Source organism: Carya illinoinensis, chromosome 13 (genome assembly GCF_018687715.1).
Source record: "Carya illinoinensis cultivar Pawnee chromosome 13, C.illinoinensisPawnee_v1, whole genome shotgun sequence".
NCBI classification, from domain to species: domain Eukaryota; kingdom Viridiplantae; phylum Streptophyta; class Magnoliopsida; order Fagales; family Juglandaceae; genus Carya; species Carya illinoinensis.
Window position 1 is genome coordinate 34,779,292 of NC_056764.1, and position 24,301 is coordinate 34,803,592.

The 24,301-nt window shown below is 40.7% G+C and overlaps 1 protein-coding gene across 3 annotated transcripts in view; it reads right to left on the minus strand.

Moving 5' to 3' along the window:
- Window positions 1-458: 458 nt before the first annotated feature.
- The window catches only part of LOC122292713 (nuclear pore complex protein NUP214), a 46,072-nt gene continuing 22,229 nt past the window's right edge, over window positions 459-24,301 (minus strand). The window contains exons 7-16 of one of the 3 annotated variants that reach the window (XM_043101194.1): window positions 19,788-19,953; window positions 17,653-18,733; window positions 15,532-15,684; window positions 14,021-14,078; window positions 10,840-10,967; window positions 10,635-10,759; window positions 10,137-10,479; window positions 2,855-3,044; window positions 885-2,750; window positions 459-802 (exon numbers count right to left, since the gene is read on the minus strand). In XM_043101194.1, coding sequence (XP_042957128.1) covers window positions 687-802; window positions 885-2,750; window positions 2,855-3,044; window positions 10,137-10,479; window positions 10,635-10,759; window positions 10,840-10,967; window positions 14,021-14,078; window positions 15,532-15,684; window positions 17,653-18,733; window positions 19,788-19,953 — 4,226 coding nt within the window. In that variant the 3' untranslated portion in view covers window positions 459-686. Of the gene's footprint in view, window positions 803-884; window positions 2,751-2,854; window positions 3,045-10,136; window positions 10,480-10,634; window positions 10,760-10,839; window positions 10,974-14,020; window positions 14,079-15,531; window positions 15,685-17,652; window positions 18,734-19,787; window positions 19,954-24,301 lie in introns of all 3 variants that reach the window. The other 2 variants (XM_043101192.1, XM_043101193.1) reach the window with 2 other exon arrangements.

Consider the following 24,301-nt stretch of genomic DNA (forward strand, 5'->3'; position numbering starts at 1 on the left):
TAAAAAAATTTGAATCAAGATGCATGCCAAATTAAGACCATTCTCTCAACTACGCCCTATCCCACCTGTCTCAAAATCTTCCCATTCCCTTTCTCCCAAATCATCCCCGACGGAAAAATGCAGACATTCTCTGAAAATCAAACGGAATTCTATTTAATTTTACCTTATCGTGGAGGATGCCATCAGTATGTAAAAAAATATTTGGAATTGATGAGATCATTTGGACCATCATCTCTGACTTCCATATTTTATTTATCCCATACCCCCAATATTAAAATATCGTTCGACGAATTTGATGCATTTTCTCCCATTCAGACGGGCTACGTAGGAGACTTCTTTTAACCATCCATTTGGTCGTTCATGGTTTATCAAATGTGAATCTCAAAGTCAGTCTAAACTGGAACCTACGCACTACCATGCAAAGAAAAAGGAGACAGAAAACCACCACGGTTGCACAGTTCAGACCAACGATACTAATTTGATTTCTTTTTGGATCATTGATACTAACTTGATTTGTCACTAAATAAATTTGGGAAATTGAACCTATTGGATATGAGAGAATAGCCTAATTTGCCCAAAAAGTCTCGTTAACCATTTTAGGTGGTTTCATACAATGGCCTTCATTAGAATCTAACTTTTGTGATCAAATTAAATTTCCTGTGAGCCTTTATCCATACACGATAAAACTATTTTCTCATCTGTGTGAAGAGCTCAGGAGGCTTCCCAGTTCCTCCAGTGCTAGTACTAAACGCAGAGAAACCACCACCACCTTGTTGGCTGTTGAAAGCCCCAAACACGCTACCTGAACATGTTTCCATAGCATAATCAAAGAAGATTTCATTAAGAACTTTAATTGACAACATTGAAATAAAGATAAGTGCTACCTGCCGCAGGGAATCCACCACTAGAAACAGCTCCAAAACCACCTACTGAGGCAGCACCAGCAAACCCACCACCAGCCGAAGCTACACCTGAAAATCCCCCCACCCCAGGAGCCACACCAGCAAACCCGCCACTACCTGAAGCCAAACCAGCAAATCCACCACCAGGATTTGCACTTGAAAACCCACCAGTCGAACTAGAGCTGCCACCAAAACCATTGGGAGTCGCAAAACCTACGCCTGGTAGACCAGTACCAAGCTGCCTTGACTGACCAAAAGCACCAAGAACTGATCCCAGTGCTTGCTGCCCTGATCCAATCTGTGTCGGCTGGCCAAACCCAGTTTGAGATTGAGCCTGAGCAGTCGTTCCAGCACTGAAGCCACCAGAGAATGCACTTGAATTTGTTGGTTGGGATGGTTGTGAAGACTGAGGAGATTGGAAGTTAAAGGATGCAGGGCGGAACAACTCTCCACTAGGAACCGTCATGTTAAATTCTGAGCTCAATGGACTTGATGCCGCATTACCGAATGGACCACCAAATGGATTTAACTTAGGAGCAGTTGGAATAGGGGTGGAGCCAATCTCAAATCCGCCAAGGCTTCCCAAACTAAGTTCAGCTGTGTTACTAGTGTCAGGAGCCTCCTCGTCCATCTCATCCTCTTCTGTTACAGCAACATCCAAGCTTTCATTCTTTTCACTAGTTCCACTACCAGAAGTGGGGGGAGGCGTTGGGAACAGAATACGTGCAGCAGATGGCTGTTCTGGTTGAGCATTCAGTGTCACATTGGGTGCACGACTTCCCATGTTGCTGAAACTGGGCTGGCTTCCAGACGATGGACCGGTTGAAATTTCAATTGTATGGCCAGCTGTTATTGAAGTTTCAAGCCTCAATTTGACATCGTCACTCGGAGGCGCAGGCTGCAGAGGTGGTGCTTGTTTTCTAGCATCCATATCTGTTGTCAAATTCAGTTTGCCCATAGGAGGTTGGAGCTCTATTCTAGGAGACTCAGAGGTTGCAGAAATACGTGAGGGCACTGGCATTTTGGAAGGTTGCAAGGAGAAGGAACCAGAGGAAGGGGCACTTAGAGAAGGGAAAGTCAGTGTTGAGACCTTTTGATTAGCATCTGTACTTGCATCAAAAGTGGTGAAAGATCTACTTGGGGGAATTGAAGATGACAAGGTTTGCACAGTAGTTGGAGTAGATGATGAAGAGAGAGGAGCTGTCGTTGGATTGATCATTGGAAATAATGGAGCTGAAAGTGGTACCGAAACAACAGAAGCTAACTCATTGTCACCAGGCTGGCTATTTCCCACTGGAATATCAAGATGATCTTTTCCAGTTAGGCTGGGAACTGCAGAAATATTAAATATGGAAGAGAAAGAAGAGTCCGGCATTTTCCTTGATTCTAGGGGTGAACTTTTTGTACTTGAAGGTTCATCCTCAATAGTTCCAGTTCTAGAACTTGAAACCATAGTTTCTTTACTATTAGAATTAGACATCTCATTGGATTTCTTCAGCAATGACAGTGTTTGTGTGGGTAACATAGTGGATATGGACGGCTTCTGATTTTGGTTAGTATTAGACTGCAGCGTTGGCTTAGCATCATTTATTGGAACTGAACCAGGCTGATAACCTATACCATTGAAGGAATTTTCTGTGGCCATGTCGAAACCTTCCCGTGTATGACCTTTTGCAAGTATAGGTGAAAATTGGAAGGATGACTGAGATGACGATGCTGTAGCATTGTCCCTTTGCAGTGTAGGAGGCTTTTGCCCAAAAGTTTGCGATGATCCCGGAAGTTTATTAGACCATGAAAAATGGATTGGGTTCTTTGAGGCGTTTTTGGTTGATGTATCCTGCATGCCTGCTAAGTACACATTTATGTGGAAGAGATAATCAGCCACTAGTTATTATTAAACTTCCAACTTTAGGTCAAAAGAAATATGTGGTTTGCACTTAGTTTAGCATCACCGTTGTTTTCAGATGGATAAAAGAAGGTTGAGAGGGCAGTGTGATGAGCAATTGCAGAACTTTCTGGAAGGCAAGGGCTAAACTGCTGCTTATCCATAGAATAGGATGACCTAGTCACACTTGTCTTCTGGGACTCATCCAAAAGGATCCTTTCAACAGTAGTTCTCGAAGGCTCAAAAGCAGTCCAACTCTGCATGAAGATCATCAGAAAAAAAATGTTGAGTTGGTGTTCGGTGAAGAAAAGATTTCCTTGCAAATAACTGCTTGAGAAACTCGCTAAATAAGACTCATTTTACAAACTTCATAAAGATTAGACAATCAAGGTCAAAATAGTCTTGAGTCAGCCAAGCTGAGCTCTGACTGAACACTAATTACAAATGGTAAAACATTCAATGCAGAAAGTGGCTTATGAAATAAGGTCAAAATGCAGCTTGCACCCTCAAATTATTGGGTGCTCTATCTACACTTTGCACTAGGGGTGTACTTAGTTAGGTTTGGTCCAATTTTGGACTTAATGGTGAACCAAACCGATTCAATTCGGTTTTGGAATTATCACAGTCGAAACCAACCAGTTCATCAAGGGAACCGGTACTTTCAGTTTTCAAGTTTTTTCCGGTTCAGTTTGATTTTACAGTGATGATTCGGTTTTGGGCTTTTTGTTGGGATGGTTGTTTTTTCAAACCCAAATGAATAATGTTTTTAGCCCAAATATGAAATTTTGAGCCCTAAACATTATTTTCAGCCCAAATTACCGTGCATATAACTAAAAAAAGGTTAAAAACAATTAGCCAAAATACACTAATTAGTCAAATTAAAACATGCATATAATAATACCTAAAAAAAAAAAATGCACATAACATTCCTAACGGTTAAAAGCCTAAAACATAAGTTATAACCAAATAAATGCTACAATAAGATTAAAATTTCATGCTATAATTATTCATTTTTATAATAAGTATAATATATAGCATATAATATATATAATATAAAGTTTTCTCTCCGTACACTCCCTTCGTGCCTGCATGCATGCAACCTACTCTCACTCCGGCGCCCCTCGCCGGAGCTGATTTCCCTCTTCCATCTCTATAATCCTCCTCCTCCCTTCCTCACCTTTTTCCTTATCTCTTTTTTCTCCCACCCTCTCTCTTTCTCCCCTGTTTTTTCTGCAAGGGAGAACATTAGACATTTTTCTGTGGAGTCCAAAACTTTTGTTTTCTCGAAGGTGGGTGCAAATTGTTTTCGTATTCTATAGAAAAACAGACGCATGGCTCTTTATTTGCTTATCAATGGGGCGGCAGCTTCATGGGTGGTGAAAATGGTGGTGGAAGCTGCCGAGACCAGGTGGCGTGAGAATTTCTTTAAAAAAATGAGGATCGGCAATGGGTTTCTCACCCTTCATCTACTCAGAAATGCTAGGGGCTGCTATCTTCACCTGGAGGAATTCGTCAATGGCACAAGAAGAGGCTCCCTAATCATCCCTGAAGGCACCAAGAGTTGTGGATGGGAGGGGTTTGCCTACAACCTCAGAAAGGTGGCTGAACGTGAGGCTCCAAGTCAGGTTGGGGAGTTTGGATTCAGGCCATTGGCCACACCGGCCTCTTATGTGGCGGCCTTATCCGGTGCAACGGGAGAGTGCAGCGCTGTACAGGAGTTGCAGGAAGATAAATCTGGTTTTTGCCCAGCGGTTGTGGAGGGGATTTCTGACAGTGGTACAACATTAGGTGAAATAGAAGGAGTATTCTGGGATGTTAAATCCAAACTTTCTGGTGTACTTCAAGAGATTGCTACTCTGGTGAATAAAGTAGACATGGGACTCGGCATGGTGATGGGACGGAGTAAGGTGCGCACGTCTGTCTCGCTCCAGCCAATCTCAGAAAATTGTTTTCCCATTATGGGAGGGGAGGCCTCTGCATGTGCAGAGATAACAAAAAGCTGTGGGGCTCTGATAAGCACTCGGCCTCTCGGGCCTTTGTTTGCCTCTGGGCCGAACGGGCCTCAAAGCCCGTAGAGGGCAAAAAAAGTTTTAAACCCCCAGCAGGCCGGTTCCCATATCCGGGCCTCAAGGCCAGTTCCCCCACTCGGTTCCCAGTAGGCCCCTTCTACACAGGCCTCGACCCCACTCACTCGGGCTTTAAGCCCGACCCCTCAGTCCGCTCCCCAGACGGGTTCCCCCTCTCGGGTCGAGCCCGTGACCCGGAAGGAACCTTCAACACATGGATCTCGGTCCCGTGACCCGCTTTCAGGCTCCCTCAACCAAACCCCGCCGGCAATCACGCCGGCCACCCCGCCAGCATTGCAGAAACTATCGAACAGGTCCGACGACCCTACCGGTGTAGTCGAAGCACTGGCTAAACCCTCTAAGGTGGCAAGTACGCCTCCGACACAGTTGCCCATGGAGGAAAACGACGTCACCGTCGATCCTCTCGCCTCCGTAGGCCCGAATCTGGCACAAAAACTTCTGATCTGTCCTTTGGAAGCTACTGGGTTCACTTCCGAGGGCCATTTCTCCACCGGGGATGAAGATCACTCCTCCTCAGCAGTTCGGTTTGCTCCTTCCTTGATGGATTCCTCTGAGTTTACCTCCACGGTTCTTTGTACGCTTGAGGAAGAGGTTGAACTTGGTTTGGAAGAGGGGGAAGAAGGGGAGGCAGATTTAGGGTCAAGCATTTTAGTACCTTTCACTGATATGGGGATTGAAGGGGATGTTGTGGGGAATGAAGGGGATGATCCCAGCCCACTTTGCTCGTTGCCCCTAGCATTGCCGTGGTTTGACCCAAAAACAGATTGGGTGCTGAAAAAGGTAGAGGACATTCGGCATTGCGCGGGGTTTTCTTGCGTCGGATTCGAAGACCAGTTGACAGCATTGTTCACAGCCATTGCAGCAGAGCAGTCTCACCACCTCCGATCCGCCAGCAAAAGAGAAAGGGAATTAAAGAGACTTTCATGTTCTGTAAATTATGATCGAGAAGGTAGCGCTAGCCGGGAAAGAATTACTGATAGGGTGACCTTAGGTGATCCATGAAGCCCAAAATCCTTTCATGGAATGTTCGGGGTTTAAACAACCCGAACAAACGCCTTAGGGTGAAGAACCTAATCCGGGATTGGAAGGTGAACATCATTTGTTTACAGGAGACCAAATTGAAGTACGTAGACAGGAATATTGTTAGAAGTTTATGGAATTTCGCTTATGCGGGATGGACTAGCTTGCCTTCCAAGGGCGCTTCAGGGGGCATTATTGTGATGTAGGATAAGAGAGTTGTTGATTTGGTGGAAGAATCCATTGGGGAGTTTGTGGTTGCATGTTCCTTTAAATCTTTGGAGGATGGGTTCGCGTGGGGCTTTGCAGGTGTTTATGGCCCGAATAATGATAATAGCAAGAAGCTTCTTTGGGACCAGATCGCTGGCTTGTGTAGTTGGTGGGAGGGTCCTTGGTGCATTGGGGGCGATTTCAACACCACTCGGTTCTCGAGTGAAAGGTCGGGGGACTCTAACTCGGGAGCAGCCATGGCTGATTTCTCAACTTTAATCTTCGAACTGGACTTGCTTGATCTTCCCCTGGGGGGGGGGGGGGTGACTATACTTGGTCAAACGGGAGGGCATGGTCTCGCCTGGACAGATTTATTGTCTCTTCGTCTTGGGAGACACATTTCCACACCCTTTGTCAGAAGCGCTTACCCAAGCTTTGCTCAGATCACTTTCCACTTATGTTGGATTGTGGAGGTATTCACGAGGGGCGGAGATACTTCAAATTTGAGAATATGTGGCTGAAGGTGGAGGGATTTATGGACAAAATCAGATCTTGGTGGTCCTCTTATCAGATTTCGGGCACCCCCAGTTTTGTTTTAGCCGGAAAACTTAAAATCTTGAAAAATGACCTAAGAACATGGAATTTGGAAACTTTCGGGGAATCTAAATAACCAAAGACACTTTTTTTCAGGAACTGCAGCACTTGGAGGACAAAGAAGCATCTGTGGCTCTCCCAGCTGAGGAGAAGGAAAGGAAAACGGTGGTGATAGCCGAACTGGAAAAAATCATGCTTTTGGAGGAGATATCCTGGAGACAAAAATCACGAGCCCTTTGGTTGAAAGAAGGGGACAAGTGCACTAAATTCTTTCATAGTGTCGCCAATTCTCATAGACGAACCAACGCCATTGAGGTTTTACATTCCGACGGGAGGATTATCTCCAACAGGGCAACCATCAAGGAACACATCGTGCACTTTTACGACCAGTTGCTTAAAGAGCAACATTCCTGGCGGCCCAAGGTAGATGGGTTAACTTTTGACTCTATTGATGCATCAAGTGCAGCGTGGTTAGAAAGGCAGTTTGAAGAAGAGGAAGTGCTTAAAGCTTTAAAAGGGATGGAAAAAGACAAGGCCCCAGGCCCCGACGGTTTCACCATGGCTTTCTTTCAAGCTAGCTGGGACATCGTCAAAGAGGACATTATGAAGGTTTTTTTCGAATTTCACTCTTTCCTGAAATTTGAGAAAAGTCTCAACGCCTCCTTTATCGCCCTTATTCCAAAAAAGGCAAGCTCGGTAGAGGTGCAGGACTTTCGCCCCATTAGCTTGGTGAGTGGGGTTTACAAAATTATTTCCAAAGTGCTAGCCCAGCGGATGAGCACCGTTATGGGAAAGATCATATCGAAGTCTCAAAATGCCTTTGTGAAAGGGAGGCAAATTCTTGACTCCGTCTTAATTGCCAATGAATGTTTAGAAAGTCGGGTCAAATCTGGTATCCCGGGTATCCTGTGCAAGCTGGATATGGAGAAAGCTTTTGATCATGTAAACTGGGATTTTTTTATACACATACTTGGCAGGTACGGTTATGGGGAAAGGTGGTGTCAATGGATGAAACATTGTATCTCAACTGTCAGATTCTCCGTTTTGGTGAACGGCACTCCCGAAGGCTTCTTCAATAGCTCCCGGGGCCTGCGGCAAGGAGACCCTTTATCACCTCTCCTTTTCATCTTAGTAATGGATGTTTTAAGCAAAATGTTACATAGAATGGTGGAGGGTGGTCACATCTCGGGTTTCTCAGTGGGCGGCGGTAATCGCTCTATTTCTCATCTTCTCTTTGCCGACGACATATTGATCTTTTGCGAGCCAGACCCTGATCAGATCTGCTCTCTTAGGGCTCTATTGCTCTGTTTCGAAGCCGTCTCCGGACTCAAGGTCAATCTTGCAAAATCTGAAATGGTTCAAGTCGGTGAGGTCAACAATCTCAGTGAGTTGGCTGTTTTTCTGGTCTGCAAGGTTTCATCCTTGCCTATGAAATATCTAGGTCTCCCTTTGGGGGCCTCCCACAAATCCAAATCTATGTGGGATGGGGTGGTCGAGAAAATTGAACGTAAACTTGCGGGATGGAAACGACTTTATCTATCCAAAGGTGGCAGAGTCACTCTTATTAAGAGCATTCTATCTAATCTTCCCACATATTTCCTCTCTTTTTTCCCCTTGCCTGCAGGCGTGGCACATAGATTGGAGAAGACCTTCCGCGATTTCCTATGGGGTAGTTTGGAAGATGTGAAAAAATTCCATTTGATTAAATGGGAAAAAGTATGCACACCCATGGCAAATGGCCGATTGGGGCTCCGAAACTTAAGAATTCTCAAGAAGGCACTACTTGGTAAATGGCTATTGAGATACCATAGGGAACGAGACACCCTTTGGAGAGAAATTATCGACAGCAAATATGGGAGCTTGAGAGGTGGTTGGTGTTCCAACGCAGTAAGAGGGGCTTATGGCGTAGGTGTGTGGAAATTCATACGCAATGGCTGGGAAGCTTTTTTTGCTAATTGCAGATTGGTGGTGGGAAGGGGCAATCAAATTAGTTTTTGGCATGACACTTGGTGTGGCGAGTTTGCTTTGAAGATCACTTTTCCTTCCCTGTACAGGATTGCGTCTAATAAGGAGGCCACAGTTGCTGATAACTACGACAACTCTTCTACCTTCACGCATTGGTCAGTAAGATTCACCCGAGCGGCACAAGATTGGGAATTGGGAGACATTGCTGATTTCTACTGCGTGTTACAAGCATTGAAGCTACATGCTGATAGAGAAGATCATCTCCTTTGGTCGCCCACGGGAAATGCGCGTTTCTCAGCACGTTCCTTTTACAAGGTACTCTCGGCACACCCCTCCACTGCATTCCCTTGGAAGAGCATTTGGAGGACTAAGGCACCTTTAAAAGTGACCTTCTTCGTATGGCTAGCATCCCACGGGAGTATACTGACTATCGATAAATTGAGAAGACGTGGCCTCTACCTAATGGATTGGTGCTTTATGTGCAAACACAACTGTGAGACAGCGGACCATTTACTTCTTCATTGTGAAGCTGTCACGGCATTATGGGATGACATCTTTACAAGACTAGGCTTGGCATGGGTAATGCCTAGAAAGGTGGTTGATCTTTTGGCTTGTTGGAGAGGAATCCGGGGCAAGGGGCAGATCGCAGATATTTGGAAAATGGTGCCACTTTGCCTAATGTGGTGCACATGGACCGAGAGGAATAGTCGCTGTTTCGAGGATAAGGAGCGATCTCCGGAAGGCTTTAGGGCTTTCTTTTACCACACCTTAGTTTTATGGACATCCTCTATTGTACTGAATGGCACTTCTTTTTCTGAACTTTACGCTGCTCTTTGCAGCTCTTAGCCTGTAGCAAGGCTCTTTGTATACCCCCTGTGTACTTGGGCCTTGCCTTTTCATTTCTAATATATTTCTTCTTACTTATCAAAAAAAATATATATATAATATAAAAAATTGAAAAATATATATATTTATAATTTCGTTCGGTTCAGTCCGAGTTGGTCTACAAAACATGAAAACCAGGACCAAACTGATTTACTGGAAAATTTGGTCCAGTAAACCGAAACCGACCAAGTCGGTCATGAAACTGGATTTTTGGTTTGGTTCAGTTCGGCTTTGATTGATCAGGTTTTTGGTTGGTTTAATCTTTCACCCCTACTTTGCACCCTGAAATATTTAAACTGACACATTATGCATTTCAACTACCAAAAACTGATAATTAGCACTCTCATCCAATTCTAAGCATTAAGATAGATGGACATAGGCAAAATCGGGGACATGGCATAATCTTGACCTTTGGATCTCAACAAATGGTGCGCATTGCAAGATTTTTCTTTTTAATTTGAGACTGCAATGTATCAGTTTTGATAGTTCAAGGTGCAAGTGTAGAACACCCCATAGTTCGAGACTGGATACTATATTGTCCTCATGAAATAATTAGAGAAATCAAAATACAGCAATTTGTGGAAGTATTACCTGATGTAATGGGTCTCTTCTCCTCGTTGCCGTTTCTGGTTCGGAACACTTCATGGAACTCAATTGGTTTCTTTTGGACTGATCTTTAGCAGCAGCAGAACCTAAAGAGAAGAGTTTCTCCCTTGAAGGGGTATCACTAACTTTGGTTGCACCTGGAGAGCTGAAAGAGGTATCATAAGGGATCCCTACTGTTTCAAACAACTCTTTTTTTATATTCTGTTGTTTTACTTGTGACTCAATACTCAGAACAGCCATTTGTTTTGAGAGAGATTCAGAAAGTTGTTCAGCAGCTGCTGATAGTGAACTCGTTGTGCTATGTAAACTATGCAAGGACTGAATACGCCTGCAACAAGAATGCACCACTTGGGTAAAATTAGAAATGAAGACTACTTTGGTTTGGAGCCAACCATGCTATAGTTAAAAGTAAAATGAAGAATTTACATGGAAGTAGGACCAACTCACTAGCATTTTCTACCCAAAAGCTAACAATTATTATACCTTGAAGGCCTAAATCTAGTCTGGAAAGCTGTCTGAGCCACATGAGCTCCAGCATTTGCACCAAATTTATTGAGTTCCAGGCCATTGAAATGCCTTTCCAATTCAATTAATTGATTGGTCAAATCCTGGGATAGGAAGAAAGATACCAAAATTTATTGTATCTCAGCTCCGACAAGTTGATGTCTGATGAAAGTAAATGATATACCTGATTCATTTGTTGTATATGCCGCCGCTTCAGCTCAAGTTCAGAACTCAACTTCTGGTGATTCCAGAGGTCCCAATATCGGCTATCAGAAGCTTGTTTAACAATGCCTTCCATGTATATTTTCCTTGCTGAAACTGGAAGTCAGTTAGAAAATTAGTTGTAACTTAAATAACAACATTGACCAATGCGAAACATTGTCAGACAAGATGAGCTGAAAAGATGTAGGTTCACCAGGTGGGAATTGGGATGTGGCCATGCAAGAAAAATTCATTTATTCATGTATGGAATCAAAGAAATAGTAAATACACAATAAAATACACATCACCAATGAAGGATTTTGGCAACTTAAAAGATGTCCATCCTATTTTTCACATGTTGTGACAATGCCTAGAAGCATATTAAGTACATCAATGCCTAGAAGCATGTTAAGCACATCAGTTATTGTCATTGTGCTTCCAATGCTGGTAAACTCAACTAGGCCTCCCATGTAATAGTTGCTAGTACATTCCCTTCCACTATCAGCTACCACACTCGCACGCATGTGCGAATACACGTGCGCGAATACACACACATTAAATAACACGCCCTTCTTAAGATTTTACATAAAGATGCATCCCTTTCCATTTTAGAAATGACTACCTCCCATGGATTAGGCAACTAACAACGTTAATAAAGGATGTTGTTTCACTTTTTGAATTCCCTTTAAACAAACATATGAGCGTCTCATTGGAATTTCTCTCTTCCTCTATTGGGGAATTGTTGCGCATGAATGAAAAACCCACAACCACATCATATAATTTTCACAATAAAAGCATTAATTCAGTTGCTTAAGTTTATAATGTGAGAATCGATAAGAAACGTGACAAGAAGATCTAGGATTATCGCCGTCTACTTAATATCGAGTTTTGTAGAAAAGCATCTCTCTTTGGAAGAAAGCAATTAAGGAGAGTAACTAGTATCAAACACCACCCAGAAACCATCAAGAACTTCTCTAATCTGGAAAAATCACATTTGAGAGACACTTTCTACAGGGATAAACTAACCCACCCCAACAATAGTGCGCAAGGATCTCAGTGAAAACTAAACCATGCCCAAGAGGATACCTTAAAGTTGGGGTTACAATTGCTAGGAACTTTTTTTTCTTATCAGCACTAGGTAACCCCAACTAAACTGGGAATTGAGTAAAAGGAGTGTAATGCCTGAATGGTGGCAAAGTTAATTGATCGGCTCAAACTACCATGTTCATTATGACTTAGGGTGAAGCATGTAGATAGATCAATTGGCTACAAGGATGACTCCTTTTTTCATGAATAATCGGAAATTTTATTGAAAAATGCAAAAAGCATAACTTTGTATTCTGCTATAGAATCTCCTAATTGTTCCAAAGCAACTAGAAAGAGATTCTCTAATTATAAAGCATTCAGTCCAAATTTACGATACTTCTCCTGAGGTTTTTGCAGCTCCATCATCAAAGATTTCACCTTTTCAAACTCTTATTGAAACTCACTATAGGCTTGAGAAACAAAGAGAAGATGTGTACAAACAATATATCCGGCAACAAGAATCCAAGCATACAAGGCATATATAAGAGAAACATCTAAATAGAAATAAAAATAGAGAAAGATGCAAAACAATCATGAAAACTCGGCCCTTTAAAATCTTTAGGGGCTGAAAAAGAAAACAGAATATTGTAGAGGAAAGCTTGAAGTTCTATTGTCCACCGGCGGTCCTCAAAGCTTCTATCATCATTTCCCTCCATATATATCACTAGACAGATGTAGCCACCTTCAACCCTGCCGCAATTTGTGGACTGCCATATAACCCTCTTCAGTTTACAAAGAAATCTACAATCCTTCAAGGCATAACCCAACCCAACCCAACTTTAGCAAAGTCCTATGTGGTGCAAAACTTTGCCTTACACCATCCATTGTGAGTATGACACGTCATCGTCCGATTGCTTTTCAAAATGAGCACGACAGACAATTTTTTTTATAAGTACTAGAGCACGACAGAGGATTACAGCCCATAAGTCAAACAAAACACAATTTTTTTCCTCTTCTTCATTGTGTCCGATCTGTGTTCTCAAGACAACAGTCGAAATCAATCGTCAAATCTACCACCTTATGGTGTAGTTAGGATAGTGAGATGAGATAGTTTTAGATGAAAGTTGAATAAAAAATTGTTAGAATATAATTTTTTAATTTTATTATTGTTTTGGGATTTGAAAAAGTTGAATTGTAATGATGAGATGAGATGAGATGAAACCATTTATGTATCCAAACTAAGCCTATATCACATTTGTCGACAGCTCTGCCTATCCCTCTAGTCTCTCCTGTTCTTTATTCTCTCTCAATCTTTCATTATTTTCTTCAAATTTCATCAACTTCATTTCTGATGTTTTGGCATTTGGGCGAAATAGACTAATTTTATTGATGGGTTTTGCAGCACAAAGCCTGTTCAAACAAGCATTTGGTTAGTGTGCTTTCATTGCTGGGCTTTGCAGCACTAGTCTCCCTACTTTCTCGAGAATGTTGCTATTTTATGATAAAGGAAGAAGTTCTCTAAGGGAATGAGTTTCATTCTTTGATGGGATTATTTCTGTGAAAGTAGTTTTTAAGTTTCCGATCTGTACGACTGTGGCTTTGCTAAGTTTAACAATTTTTTATTCTTAAATTCAAGGTTCTAGATTTTACACTCATGGATATTGTTGGCTGATAATTAAAGGAAAAATTATGGAAGGACGATTGCAGTGGAAATGAAATAGAGGTGATTATAGTAGCTGCTAGTGCATATTTAGCCAAGTATTTTTAAAATCTCCCAAGGGATGGGAGAGGAGAGAGGGTTTTCTGTTGCTCTTCAGATATCAGAAAATTCATTCGTCGGGCTCTGATCATCTGCATTGCATAAATTTTGGAAACCACAGGGAGGCTGATGTGACAGCCTTCCCACTGGATGGTGTCACCACATCCAGTCTGAAGGTTTTCTCACGATAATTGTCCACTTTAGCCTATTTTCCTAAAGCAAAATCCACCTTAATCCTTCTCAACTCAGATAAAATGGGAAACCTAATTCAATGTTTCAGAGAACCCACTTCAAATACCAATTCTTCCATAAGGGTGAGGCAAAATTTTTAAATAAAATACTGTAAAATCTAATGATGCATTTGCCAAAAGAACAATACCTTGAACAGTTTTATCAAGAAGATGCTGGACCTTTCCAAGTTGTTCCTTGACAATGCCCTACAAAGCTCAGAGCCAACCAAGATTTGAATATCAATGACAAAATCTCAGAATTTCAATACTCTGAAAATACACACTTACTGACAAAAATAAATACATACTACCAAAAGATAAGTACCTAAAATTCAAACAATGGTAAAGCTCTTCTAACGAATTAAATGCCTAAAATATATACTTTCTTAACTGAAAACTTTTAATCAACTAAAGAGTAAAAGTAGTACACAGGAACTCTGTATAAAGCTATCCTAAAGAGTTGAGAAAAAAAAAAAACAGAGAGAGAATCAACAAAATCTACAAAAGACATCATAGAAGTAGTGCCAAGTATAGGACACCACTCGCACAACAATCTCAAAAACAATTGTTTCAACAAAATAATGGACAGCACTACACCAGTACACTTATGATTATCTATTTCCCTCCAAATTGTCCATATTAAAGATAAGAAGGCACCATTCCAAATAGGGAAACTCTGGTCCTTTCCAAACCATCTTTTCTATCCAGAACGTCATTTACCTTCTTAAGCATTAGCCATAGAACTCCAAGAACAGAGAATAAATTACCATTGCTTGCTCACCAGTCACCATTGTACATGGAATCAACAAATAATCTGCAGATTCGCCACTACACTTGCAAATACATCTCCAATTCATTAAAACAATATGTTTCTCAGCAAGATTATCTTCAGTTAGAATTTTCCCTAAAGCTACTATCCACAGAAAAAGCAACTTCCTGCGAACCTTGCTGCACAGAACACCCTTCCGATGAAACCACATTAGATTCTCTTTAATAAATTTTACAACGAATGAAATCGAATCTCACACTACGGTTAAAACTCCATCTCATATGATCAGCTTGTTCACCTATTAGATTATTAGTATATATAGTATCAAACATAAAAGCAACAGACTACAACTCACAATATGGCAAGCTCATACAAACTTGAGATTCCATGAATGAATTCTCCAATCATCCATGAGCCCCAGGTTCAAAAATTATACAAAAGATTCAAAGACACTTCAGATGGATAAGACACTAGATATGCTTTAAGCATCAACTTTAAAAAGGGGAGAAAATAGATGGTTAGATGCATTCAAAAACAAGCTCACTGCATTATGTCTACGTTAGGTATAAAAATATATTGTGGGTGTGTATCCCAGTTTTTATCCTCCCCCGGTGAAGGTCTAGGTTGGGGCCTTTGACATTCACAACTTCTAGTTAAAATATATTCTTTAATGGTGAGAAAGATATTACCACATACAAGTACATTTTACTCCATCAAGTCCCAAGTCTGATGACTAAAGTTTGCAACTGGGCCTTATTGTTTTAACTAAATAAGATCCTTGTGGAAGTCTCCTGAACCAACAAGCCAACTTATAGATCATATAAAGAATTTAAAGCTACAGCTAAGTCTGTAGAAAAAGGCAAAGAAGTTGAGTGAATAAATAAGCATTACCTTCCATGTTCTACATTGGTCAGAAAGGGTACTCATTCCTTGCTCCAATGCTTCAACTGAACTGTTCTGATAAATGGTGCAGGCATCCCTGAAACCGCCCTCTACTTCTATAGATTCCAAAAGTGCATCCAGCTCTTTGGTCATCCCATTTATCTGAGAGGAGAAAAAAACACTAAGAAGTGAAGGAAAAAGCAGCCAATCTCTCCCCCAACCCCCACCAAAAAAAAAAAAAACAGAATGACCTAGGTCTTCCAACAGCTTAGGAATAATGTTAGGAAAGAACACCCTAGTCTTTCGAGCTTTGAGGACTCTTCTTTTATGCTTCAAGACCACTTCTAGCTTGAATGTGAACTTGGACAAATCAGAAATAGTTTTGGTCGGGGATGTTCCTGGCGTGGAGAGTATGGCTTCTATTTTGGGATGCAAGATATCTCACTTGCCTATGAAATATCTTGGCATCTCTTTGGGTACTCCCTTCAAATCGAAATCAATTTGAGATGGTGCTAGAAAAAATGGAGCAGAAACTAACAGTTGGAAAATGATGTATTTATCCAAAGTTGGTAGTCACTCTAATTAAAAGTACCTCTCCAACTTGCCGACATACTTCATATCACTATTTCTACTCCCCACCAAGGTGGCTCATTGCATGGAGAAGCTTTAACAGGATTTCTTATTGGGGGGATGAACGATGAGTTCAGACTTCACCTGGTAATATGGACTACAGTATGCTCTCCTATCTCAGGAGGAGGATTGGGTATCCAAAACTTGCAAAATTTAAACAAGGCTTTGTTGGGTAAATGGCCACGGAGGAACCACCTAGAACAGGGAGCCTTGTGGAGGATTGTCATAGAATTAAAGCATGGTGAAGCATGGGGGAATGGTGTTCGAATGAGGTGAGTGAGCCACATGGGGTGAGGCTTTGGAAGCACATAAGTGGATGGGATACATGTTTTAGAAATACACACTTTGAGGTGGGTGAAGGGTCAAAAATCAAATTTTGGCATGAAATATGGTGTGGCAACAGGGCACTCAAGGAAGCTTATCCATAATTCTATGATATGGCAAGAATGAAAGAAGCTTCGATTCCGGACCTCTTAGTTCTATCCAATGGAACCCCCCAATGGAATGGTACATTCTTTAAAGATGCCCAAGATTGGGAAGTTGATGACATTTCGGAGTTCTATAATCTAGTGTACTCTACTCGTATGAGGGCGGAGTTAAAGATAAGATTTCTTAGCAGCCTTATGAAGTTCACTGTCTGCTCTTTCTAGCAATTCATTAATAAGCATAATGCAAGTCCATTCCCATTGAAGAGTATTTGGAAGACAAAAGCACCCCTAAAAGGCAATCTTCTTTTTCTAGATAGCTTCCCTGGGGAAGATTCTCACACTAGACAACTTAAGGCAATGCCGAATCATTGTCATAAATTGGTGTTGTATGTGCAAAAAGGGTGGGGACTTCGTTGATCATCTACTACTTCACTGTGAGATTGCCATGACCTTGTGGTATGAATTCTTTGCTAAGGTGAGAATAGTTTGGGTGATGCTGAGAAGGGTGATCAACCTCCTAGCTTCTTGAAGAGGCCTTCAGGGCAATTATCATATCAATATAGAAGATGGTTCCGTTATGCCTATGGTGATGTATTTGGAGGGAGAGGAATGAAAGAAATCTCGAAGATCGAGAGTGGTCAATAGATGAGTTTGGAAACTCATTTTTCAATACTTTCTTCCATTGGTTGATTGTAATTGATTTCACTGCATGAACTTTCATGAATTTTTTGTATCACTAAACTAGCACAAATAGGTGATGCTCTTGTATATGTCCCATATGGTTGGGCTCTTGCCTAATTTTATGATCAATAAAATTTTTCTTACCAATTAAAACAAGGAAAGAAAGATGGACTTGAGAATAAAACTACGAACTCAATCCTCCAAAAAACACTAGCAAGCATAAGCTAATTCACAAGTGAATTTAGGAGTATAACGTAGCAAACCTACCTGAAGTCAATGTACGGATACTATTTGCATTAATCCTAATAGATGCTGCCCTCTAATGCTCACAATGAACTTATACCCACTAAATTTGTATGAAAAATTGAAAGGTATAAGACATGGACATTACATTTCCAAATTGCTTTGATAAGTTTGGTTCAGAGTTCAGCATGCCTGACAGGGGGGGAAATTTGTTATCTTCCTTGGAAGGTTGAAGCTTATGGTTGAGGGACTTTCCTGCAGCAAAGTTTTCCTGCACTGACATTTGTGAGCTACGGAAGGAAGGCAATGATTCAACATTTTGCGCCCCTGTTAAAGTTCTCTGTCCCCCACCCTGAGCTGGTCTGCCAGTAAAATTGACTGACGTTGATGTAACGCTGGAATCCTTTAAATGAAAAGGTTTTACGGCTAGGCCACCAGAAACTGCAGCACCAAAACTAATGCCAGAGTTTTCAGTTTGATTGCCTTGAATAGATCCTGCAAATGAAAACTCAGATCTTGCACTATTGTCTCTTGGATTTATGAATTTTCCATTTGTCCATGAATGAGATGAAGCATTCTGTAAGCTAGTTGATCCGATATTTCCCATGGATTCCTTAGCCATCCCAACACTATTTAATAAATTCTTACGATTTGACTGACCAAGGATATCAGCTGAACTTCTTCCTTCAACAGAAGTTCCAGATTCGAGATCTGCAATTTCCTGAGTTCCCATCTTGCTCAAGTCTTTACCCGTGTTAAAAGAAGCTTTAAAATGTGATTGGTAAAATTCGGGGCTTTGCTGCTTGAAAGGCTGTACTTGTTGACCATCTGTGTCCTGGTACCACTTGGTGTCTGGTATGGTGTGTTGCTTATCAGTTTCAAATGATTCTGAATTTGACTGGGAATCGCCTTTCCAGTTTTTGGAATTACTCTCTCTAAGTGATATGGGAGTAGCAACAACTGGAGACACTGAACTCTTTCTCAAATCAAAGGGCTTTAAATCACTTTTCTTATTAATCTTGCCATCTTCTTTGGTGTTAAGTTCCTTTTTGTTCACATCCTGGAATTGAATTCCCAAAGAGACCTGCTCGAATTCCTGTTTATCTAGTCCGAGTGAAGGTTTGGATAGATGACATTCTACAGGTATCACTGCATGAGTATCCTCTTCCTCCTCTTCCTCATCAGAAGGAGCATAAGTAACCACCGGTGGAACAGAAGTACCTCCAACACTGAAAAAAAATAAAAAAGAACACTCAACTGGCTGTCTAATAGAGACAAATACAACAGAAATTATAGTAATAGTTCTCAGGGAGCTCATCACCTGTACCAACCCAGAAAAAGTGCTAGACATATTTGCACCATAACCTCAAAAGGACTGGTTACTTTGAACCTTTCTTAAATGATTTATAAATTTTACCTATATATATATATAAATATATATTTATAAAGACAGATTCACCTAGTAAATAGCCAATATTTGGACTATAACAATTTACCAGATAGATGTGAATCATTCCTTTTCCCAAGGTAGGACGGGGGGTCCCAAACTCCCCGTTTTAAATTCCTAACATCCTCATCAGGATCATGTCATTCTATGCTCCAATATCACATAGAACAACCCAGGGAAAGCGCTAGCCACATTTGTAATATAACCCCAAAAGATCCAGTCAATTCAAATTTTCCTAGAGTCACTTAACTTATTGAAAAAAAAAAATTCCTAGAATCACTTATACACCTCAGTTTCACTTAGGCCTCATTTGGATAATGAGATGAGATAAGTTGATCTGTGAATAGTAGTGAAATGGTTTGAGTTAATATGTTTTATGGGGTTTTGGGAAAGGGGAGAAAAAGTTAAATAAAAATATTATTAGAATATAATTTTTTAATATTATTTTTGTTTTGGGATTTGAAAAAGTTGAATTGTTTTTTGTGTTTTGTTTGGAAGTTTGGGAAAGCTGTAATGATTAGATAATGATTAGATGAAAGTTGAAAATTTGAAATTGAATAGTGTTTGTGTTTGTGGTTTTTGGATATTGAGATAAGATGGAATGAGATGAGATGGGATGGGATGAGTTGGGAGGATTTTGTTATCCAAACCAGGCCTAGTAACTAGTCAATGTGGGACTTAGCACCATGATTACCTCTAAAATTACTCACTCTGAGAGTAATTCCTTGTCCCAACATAGTGACATGGATGTCATTATGAGACAAGCCCATGCAATATAAATGTCTCACATGATACGTAATGCAAATGGAGATGTGAAAGGCATCATTGAGAACTACCTGGCCACATGGAACATGGCAAGCTTTCCTTCCAGAGTAAGGCACAGAAGAATGCAATACGGTGAGAGCTCTCTATGTTCCTCAATTCCAAGTTGGATTTTGACTTTCTCAAAGGGTGAAGTTTTGTCAACACAAAGGCCCAGGATCAAATTATCATCATCATTTTCTGAAACAATGGGCGTATCAGAAACTAAAAGAAAACAAGGATAACAAGGTAGTCCTAAAATAAGCAAAAATAATCTCAATCCAGTAAATAGCCAACAACCTACGAACTCACTCTAAAATCCTTTTTTTGATAAGTGATGAACTCATTCTAAAATACACACACATACAAGGTTACAAACACACAAAACTATGTTTTATGTATTGACGGTCTATGTGTTCATGTATTCATGGGGTATGTTTTATATATGTTTGCTTGTTTGCGTGTGTGTGCATGTGTGTGTGTGTGTGTGTGTGTGTGAGAGAGAGAGAGAGAGAGAGAGAGATGACCCAATGGTAAAATTAGAGCCCATTTGAATCATTACAAAGAGTTACAACTTCTCCTTCCTATATAATGTAGCATCCCATTCATTACCTCTTATACTCAATCAATAGTAATACAATATAATTTTTCTTGGTAATGTGGGATAAGAGAGTTGTTGAGTTGGTGGAGGATTGTGTTGAAGTTTTCTCGGTAGCTTGTGTTTTAAAAAATATCGAAGACGGCTTTGGGCTTTGGCTAATGTTTATGGGCCAAATAGAGATTGGGATAGATTTATGTTGTGGGATGAATTGTCGGGCCTACATTACTTGTGGGATATGCCATGTTGTATTTGTGGGGGTTTTAATACTACTCGTTTTCCTAGTGAGAGGGAGGTAATTCTTTTTTGTCTTCTGCTATGGAGAATTTTTCTCAGATTATTTTTGACTTGGAATTGCGGGATTTGCCTTTGGTTGGGGGGGAATACACATGGTCTAATCATAGAGGTGGCTCAAGGCTGGACAGATTCCTTGTTTCTTCCTCTTGGGAGTCTCATTATCCGAGGGTAAGTCAAAAAAGAATGCCTAGGGTATGTTCTGATCATTTTCCCAGTCTTCTTAATTGTGGGGTAATTATTGAGGCTAGACGTTATTTTAAATTTGAGAATATGTGGCTTCAAGTTGAGGGTTTTGTAGACAAGGTGAGAAGCTGGTAGCATTCTTATTATTTTGAGGCGACTCCTAGTTTTGTGTTGGCAAGTAAACTTAGAGCTTTAAAGGCCGACTTGAAGATGTGGAATAAGGATGTCTTTGGGAATGTAGAGCAGCAGAAAAAATCTCTTTGGGAAGAGCTTTAAGCCTTAGAGTCAGAGAGGAATTGTGAGGAATCATTGTCAAGAAAAAACGAAGTGGTGTTAGAATTTGAGAGGGTGCTTTTGTTGGAAGAAATTTCTTGGAGGCAGAAATCAAGAGTCTTATGGCTTAAAGGCGGGGATAAATGCACTAGTTTCTTTCATAAAATGGCATATTCTCATAGATGTAACAATGCCATTGAGTTGCTCAAAGCTGATAATACTGTTCTGTTTTCCCCTGATGAGATTCATGAGCATGCTGTACAGTTTTATAGTTCTCTTTTAACTGAGACGGTGGATTGGAGACCTAAACTCGATGGGCTGTTTTTGAGTAATTGGATTCTGTTTCAGCAAACTGGATTGAGAGACCATTTGAAGAGGATGAGGTGTATCGGGTGGTTTGTAGGATGAGAAGAGACAGAGCTCCAGGCCCAGATGGTTATACTATGGCTTTTTTTCAAGCTTCTTGGGAGATAGTGAGGGCGGAGGTGATGCAGGTTTTCCATGAATTTTTTGATTATCAAAAGTTTGAGAGAAGTATTTGAATGCAACTTTTATTTCTCTTATCCCTAAGAGAGTAGGTGCTTCGGGGTTAAAAGATTTCAGACCTATTAGTTTGGTGAGTGGAATTTATAAGATAATTTTGAAGGTTTTGGCTAATTGTATGAGCACGGTGATGGAGAAGATTATTTCAAAATCTCAAAATGCTTTTGTTAGAGGTCGACAAATTATTGATTATGTGTTGATTGCAAATGAGTGTTTAGATAGTCGGCTTTGGGAAGGTGTTCCGGGGGTTCTTTGTAAGCTGGACATGGAGAAAGCTTTCGACCATGTTAGCTAGGATTTTCTGATTTACATGCTTAGAAGATGTGGTTTCAGTGTCAAATGGTGTGGTTGGGTTAGACAATGTATTTCGACTGCTATGTTTTCAGTTTTAGTTAATGGTCAGCCTTGTGGTTTTTTTAAGAGTTCAAAAGGCTTGAGACAAGGAGATCCGTTATCTCCTTTCTTATTTATTCTTGTTATGGAGGCTCTTAGTCGTATGGTGGAGGCTGCTGTAGGGGATGGATTTATTTCAGGTTTTTCAGTAGGTTCTTCTAATGGCTTTACTTCCGTATCGCACTTACTTTTTGCCGATGATACTTTAATTTTATGTGATGCTGTTGAGGATCACATTAAAGCATTGAGGGCTGTACTGTTGTGTTTTCAAGCCATTTCTGGGTTAAAAGTGAATTGGGTAAATCGGAGTTGGTCCCAGTAGGAGTTGTTCATTATATTAATGATTTAGCATCGTTTTTGGGTTGTAGAGTTTCTTCTCTGCTCATGAAATATCTCGGCCTCCCGTTGGGGGCATCGTTCAAGGCAAAGTATATTTGGGATGGGATGGTTGAGAAGATTGAGAAAAGGTTGGCGGCTTGGAAAATGATGTATTTATCTAAAGGGGGTAGAATCACCCTTATTAAGAGTACCCTTTTGAATATTCCAACGTATTTCCTTTCTTTATTCCCTTTACCAGTTGGTGTGGCTAATCGTATCAAAAAACTGTATAGAGCTTTTTTGTGGGGAGGTTTGGGGGAGGAGAAAAAAGTGCCTTTAGTTAATTGGAAAAAAGTATGCTGTCCTATTGATGTTGGTGGATTGGGTGTTCGTAACTTGTGTAGTTTCAATAAGGCGTTATTGGGGAAGTGGTTGTGGAGATTTAATAAGGAAGAGGGTGCAATGTGGAGAGGGTTGATTGTCTGGAACTATGGTAGTGATTTGGGGGGGGGGGGGGGGGGGGGGGGGGGGGGGGAGGTGGTGGTTGGTGTACTAAGGAGAGCAGGGGGACTTATGGGGTAAGCTTATGAAAATTCATTAGAAAAAGTTGGGATAATTTTGTGAAACAAAGTTATTTTGGGGTAGGTGATGGCTCAAGAATTTGTTTCTGGTTTGATGTTTGGTGCGGTTAGTCCGCTTTGTTTAGAGCTTTTCCGAATGTCTTTAGATTGGCTGTTAATCAGCAGGCTTCCATTTCTGAGATGATGAGTTTTTCTAATGAAGAGATGCATTGGAATGTCTGCTTTTTCAGATCTGTTCAGGACTGGGAAATTGAGGAGGTTACTGATTTTTTCAAGTTGCTGTATTCAGTGGCTATTAGAAGACATGAAAGGGATCATATTCTCTGGAAAAATACAGAGACCAATAAGTTTTCTGTTAGATCTTTTTATAAGATGATGAATGGTCAGCATAATTTTTCTTTTCCTTGGAAAAATATTTGGAAGGTTTGTGTTCAGTCAAAAGTTGCTTTCTTTGTTTGGACCGTGGAAATTGGAAACATTCAGACTATTGACAATTTGAGAAAGCATGGAATGATGGTTATGGAGTGGTGTTTCATGTGTAAGAAAGCTGGAGAATCAGTGGATCATCCCCTTATTCACTGTGATGCGGCAAAAGGGTTATGGGAAGGGATGGTTAGAAGCATTGGACTGTCCTGGGTTATGCCAAAATCAGTGACAGAAATACTTGCATGCTGGCCTAGAATTCATTCTTGCTCTCAAGTTGCAGCGGCGTGGAAGATGATTCCTTTGTGTATTATGTGGTGTATCTGGTTAGAAAGCAATGAGAGGTGTTTTAATGATAGGAAACGTTATGCAGATGATTTCTGGAAATTTTTTATGTTTTCCCTGTTTTCTTGGTTTTCAGCCATTGTTCTTAATGGTGGGGCAGTCCATGAGTTTTTGTTTTTGCTGTTTTAGTACTTGAATGTTCTTAGGTGTTTCTTTTGTATACTTCCTGTGTACATGGACTTCGCCTATTTCATTCGTTAAAATTTTTACTTATCAAAAAAAATATATATAATTTTTCTTCTTATAAGTACGGTGCTAAGAATCCAAGGGTGACAGCACAAAAACCAGAAACTCTGGTGATGCTACCAGCACACATTAACCCTTGTGTGCAAGGTTGCACATTGATCCCACGTCAAATGGCCAATGGGGTACTGCATTCATGTCTGATGTAAACATCCCGGGTGCAACACATTTTCTCAACGCCCTTCAGTGTAACTTACCCATCCACCCATAGCATAGCATTGGTACGAAAGATTATCATGTTGCCAAAATATACACATTCATAGCATGTGTACATTCATTATTCTTTTCATCTCAGAGTCCATTAGTGTAACTTACCCATCCACCCATAGCATAGCATTGGTAGGAAAGATCA